General features: G+C 43.7%; 1 protein-coding gene across 1 annotated transcript in view; it reads left to right on the plus strand.

The window, feature by feature from the left end:
• mtcl1 (microtubule crosslinking factor 1) overlaps positions 1-833 on the plus strand; it is a gene marked incomplete at both ends in the record, with an annotated part of 40,232 nt that extends 39,399 nt beyond the window's left edge. The window contains one exon of the mRNA XM_084458216.1: positions 591-833. Within this exon, the coding sequence (XP_084314342.1) occupies positions 591-833 (243 nt within the window). The remainder of the gene's footprint in view (positions 1-590) is intronic.
• Positions 834-5,555: the final 4,722 nt, after the last annotated feature.

Here is a 5,555-nt window from a genome sequence, read left to right on the forward strand (position 1 = left end):
TCTTGATCATCTTTTTCTTTCATGCCGGCGACATCATATCCGAGTCTCAGCTCTCTCCAGCAAAGCACTTGCTCTCAGTCACACTACTGTCATCGCTGTGTATTTTTAGAGGAGCTACATTTGATTTACCCCCATCCCTCGAATAAAACGTACTGTCAGGAGAAAACGAACTCGCTTTAAACTGGGGCAGTGGAGTGAGCGTTGGCTGGGAGGGGATATAACAACCCTGGCGGAGATCCTCGGCAACTTTTGATCTTTCGTATTTCCTCTGTCGTCTTCACACTCATACTTTGGTTCACCGTCTGTCCGTTTCCCCTTTTTTCACCAGATCTCATTTGTCGTCATCAGACTCGGTCGTCTTCATGTCTCCGTTTGCCATGACACTGAATCACATGACTCACTTTGCTCTGTCGTTATCTTACCCAAACATTCTCACTCAAACATTCAGTAGATCGTTCGAATGTTTCTGGACTCATTTACACACCTGCTTATCTTCAGTGTGGCGCGATGTTCAAGGTGATGTTAGTTGAGTTGAAGGTGCCTCTTCTCTCTGTCTCCTCCTCTCTAACGCGGACGTTTCTCGTTGGAAGGACCTGCCGCGCTCGCCGGTGGCCCCGCCCCTGGAGTCCCGCTTCCTGAGACCCGCTCGACCCGCCAACCGCCGGCCGCCCTCGCGCTGGGCGGCCCACTCCCCCTCCTCCTCCCCCCGGGGGGCCCACTCCCCCTCCTCCTCCCCCTGGGGGGCGGACGGCGGCGCGCGGAGGTTCACCTTCCCACCGACCGGGACCATACTGGAAACCCAGGAGCCAGGACCAGACTACCCTCCAGCATGAGCCCTCCTTCCTCCTCCTCCTCCTCCTCTACGCACCTACTCCTCCTCTACCTGCCTAAACAGATCATGTACCTCAGACGCCTCCTGCTAAGACTCAGGGTGGAGGGGGGGAGGAAGGGGGGGGGGGGTTTAAAGAGGGTTGAAACCCAGTAACACCAGCTCACCACTGAGGACAAAGACCCTGAACTTTCGATGATGAGAACCTGGAATGTACTGTAACAACAACAACAGCAACAACAATAACAACAATCACAACAATTCTGTAAGAGGTGCCTGTACACACTTGAGTTATCATTGTCCCTTATGTGTGTATACCTGTATATGTATGCAATACATGTATGCAATATGTGTATTTGTGTCATATTACTGTATGACACCTTTCTGGTATTGAAGGTAATCTATAGATCAGTTACTGTACTCGACAAACATAAAGGTTTACACATTTTCGGTCAGTTCGCATAATCTTTTTTGTTCCATTTTCTTATTTTCTTTTTTTACACGTTATGCATATTATTTATATATTCTGCCCATGTAAATTCATGTTAATACTATTTTAATACGTTGAACGTACCTTTATTTTTTAGCCTTTGAAGCTTGAATGAAGAGTGCTCAGTTGTATGTCTATGAGACATAAGACAAAAAAAATAAAAAATCGGCTTCCTCTTTGTTGAAGCAGGGACACATGATGTCAATTAAAATGATGTGTTTATTTTATGTTAAAATGAATGTTCTACTCCGTAAACACTTAGAGAGGAAATGACAACTGAATAACCTTATGCATATATTTGGAAGGCAGTTGTACAAATATGGCTCAGATATTTGCATGCCTTTTGAACACTAGCACTTTAGTGCATGCACTGTACATACAAGCTATAGTAATTTGTGATCACTGAGCTCTGTGAAAACAAAAAACATAAAAAAGAACATTGTGAGGGTACTCTGGAGCTGTTGTTCTGTCACTTAATTTGCATTGACTAGAGTAAGAACACTTTTTATTAAGTAAATGATTATACCTACTGGTATTACGCTGTCTTTGTACAGTTACTATGGGATACTGTATAAACTTTTTCTGTAAAGAGGAAAAAGGGATTGTGAAAAAATGAATGTTTTAAATCAAAAGTCTATGTTAAGAGTCTAATGATCTATAGTCTGTCTAATTGGTAATAAACATGAATGTGTATTTACAGTACAAGTCCTGTTCTGATTGTTTATTTATTATTATTTTACTGCTGATGGGTAGCATGAGACTCTGATGTAAAACCAATGACAGCTCAAGATATTTGAGTTCATCCATTACACGTACTTGTCTCAGGCTAAATAGTAGGTAGTATGCATCATGCAGCTCAAAAGACACGTTTATGTTTTAGTCTTGCAGAGGTAGGTGTAGATTATTTTTAGAGACCACAGGATAACAATGTGTCAGAGGCCACACACAGACACAGGGAACGCCGTGAATAAGAAGATTGTGCCCCCTCTGAAGGGAAATCGTCTTGCGTCATACGTGTGCTACCTTGTAAGTTTGTCCTGCTGGATGTCAGTTTGTCCTGCTGGACATTCACTATCTTGTCAAATAGTACTGTGTTCAGTACTGTATGTTTGTAACATGAGCTTTTATACTTGCATAGACTGCACTGTAAACCCAGGACCTGACAGTTTGATTTCACCTCAGCTACCTGTGGGCTTTAATTGCTGAACATGAAGCCACCAATGGAGTGAGCGAGAGAGAGAGAGAGCGAGAGAGAGAGAGAGAAAGATGAAGTGAGAGAAACAGAAGAGTAGATGTGTAGACCGAGGAGAGAGGAAGCTGCAGGGGTTGCCTTTCCTGGAGTCATGAAGGTGAATAATTCATGGCTCTGGGGCTGCTTGCTCAGAGAGACGCTGATAGCTCTGAACAGGTGCAGACGGAAGCCTTTGACTTCTTGAGAGAGAGAGAGTGAGAGAGAGAGAGAGAGAGAGAGAGGAAGCAGCCTCTGAATAATTTACCCAGCGGTGAATCTCTGCTCAGACAGACAGAGACAAACAGAGACAAACAGACTGATCTCTCAGGCGTTCGTCCGTCCGTCTGCTCTCTAATCACATTCAGTGTCCCTGGATTTGATATCACTCACAGCATACAAGAGATCTCTCACAACACACCAAGAAGCCTACCAGGTCGGACCTGTGTTTGAGACTGGGGGCAGGATAAACTGTCAGGTGGGGGGGGAAGGGGGAGGTAAAGATTGTAACTTGGGCGATGACACCTGTCAACTTCCCGGATTGGTTAAGCTGTGATGGTCTCTGACCCGGTGGCCACTCACTTGGACCAGCTATGAAGGTTAGGCTCCTTTTAATGGAAGCTTTCTGAATTTCAGCCAGTGTAGTAGCCTGAATAAATGAATGAATCTGGCTTACATGGAGTGTAAGTGATTGTGGTGAAATTAAAATTTAAGAATCAAGCTCATTTCACTCATTCACTTCAAATGGAAATGACCTCCAACTCTGGTGCATTTTCCACGACTCTAAGCAGACTGTCCATCCCTATCCTCTAACTGAGCTTTATTGAAATGTCCTTCCCTCCTCGTTAATGCGTAATCCATCATGTCAGCCACTACAGAGTTGGTGGCATTTATCGTCTTTCCTTCTTCTTCATCGTTTGGGATAGTTGTTATTGTCCTCTCTCCCTCCAGGCTCGGGGCCGAGGGGCTATCCTTTCACCACCCCGAGCCTGGGTGAGGCGTCACCCGGGCTATATATCCGGGCACACCTCCAGGAGCCATGTCACCGTTTCGTCATCCAAAACCGTCAGGCCATGCATTCCGTTGGGTGTCCGATATGTGGGACAGTCCTGGATGACGTGGTGATATGTGGGACAGTCCTGGATGACGTGGTGATATGTGGGACAGTCCTGGATGACATGGTGATATGTGGGACAGTCCTGGATGACGTGGTGATATGTGGGACAGTCCTGGATGACATGGTGATATGTGGGACAGTCCTGGATGACGTGGTGATATGTGGGACAGTCCTGGATGACGTGGTGATATGTCAGACAGTCCTGGATGACGTGGTCCGCGGTTTGTTCCTCAGCGTCACACTCGCACGCTGCACAGTCTTCCTCGTCTTTCCTGCTGAAAGCCAACAGTTGTACAGGACTCCACACATTACACAACCATGGAATTAACAATTAGAAAATACAACATATTACATTTTGATTCATTTCCAACAGCATTACATTAATTGTATCTGCGGAATTACATATAGACATACTGTACACAGCCAAATCCACTTGAATACCACCTAATTAAATGATAAGTGGCCAAAAGGCCAATCAGTCCACTTCATACCCTGTATGTTTTCAGTTAATGATTTGATAAATTAAAAGGCTGATCTGGATTGTCCAGCTCATCATTAACTGGTTGTGCATCTAACCAGTGTCAGCAATGTTTCAAATTAAATTTATTGTCAAGACAATAATTTCTTCTGCTTTTTGATTTGGAGTTAGGGACCAAACTATTATCAAATATTATAATCTGCAGTCATCCACTGCTGTTATTACTGTTGTGTGAACCTGACAAAATGAAATAAGAATGTGTCACTCGATAAATAAATCAAAGGACAGAGGACTCGAACACAATCTAATTTACAAGTGTTGAGTGTACAAGTGAGGCCTATTTCAGCCTGTGGAGTGAAATCCTGTGTGAACAATCTATATCAAGCTCTCTGCTAAAATGATTTTGACAATAGATTAGGAGGGAGTTTGAAGTATGTTTCCTGAGTTGACATGCAATTGATGATTATTTTATTTAGTACAGTAATAACAGTGCACTTGCTCCTGTAGAGATGCACCAGGTTGTATTTGCCCTGACATATCCCCTTGATTAAAATAGATTGAGAAAGGTAGCCTACATAAAACATTTTCCTTTGTCTCAAAGTGATGCATAATACAGCATATTGTTCTGGACATCCTTTTTATGAATAGTCTCTGTTGGTTTAAGATAACAGATAGGACCTGTTGTTTTTGTCGCCTTAATTCCATTGTGTGGACAATGTTTACAGTTAGAGCCGGGGTTGTTTTACATAATGTAATTCTATGGAAAGATGAAGAAGCTAGTTCTGTTGTCCGTATATTTATTTTTTCATATTTTTACTTCAGTCTCTGACCTCTTATCGTGGGCTCTCGAAAGGGTTAACGGTTTTGAAGTTTTTCATACTAAACTGTTCAGTGCAAAATCTGTTAAAATCTGTTAAAACACATGACGAACCAAAGTGCAGCTGTGTGCAAAGAGCTCCATCCAACTGACAATAAAACAGGAGCTATGGCTACACGATTAGCAGACGGGTTGTCATGCCAACGTCGCAAAAAACCCAGGCTCCATCCAGGAGGCAGAGATTGGGAATTTCTATTGAGAGAAGACTTTGCCTGGAGGCCCAACGTCACAAAAAAAACAGGCCCTTTGACCTCTGAGCTTTGCTTGTGTCATTGGTTGTGTCCTATAGTCCTAGGACCCAAGCAGTGGAGGATGTTAGTGTGTCTCAAAACTGTGAGAGCGTGTTGGCAGGGGCCGGCCTCCGTTTTTGGATTTTACACCCCATTATAAAGATACTATTGTATGACAGAACAGACAGCGCCATTGTTGTGTGAGAGGGGAGACCGTTTGAACCATGACCTGAAGTCAGACGCAGGACCAGCTAATCCCCAGACAAATCATTGCTCACAAGCAATTTCATAAATATTTATGAAAAA

The sequence above is a fragment of the Borostomias antarcticus genome (genome assembly GCF_949987555.1).
Source record: "Borostomias antarcticus genome assembly, chromosome: 24".
Taxonomy (NCBI): Eukaryota; Metazoa; Chordata; class Actinopteri; order Stomiiformes; family Stomiidae; genus Borostomias; species Borostomias antarcticus.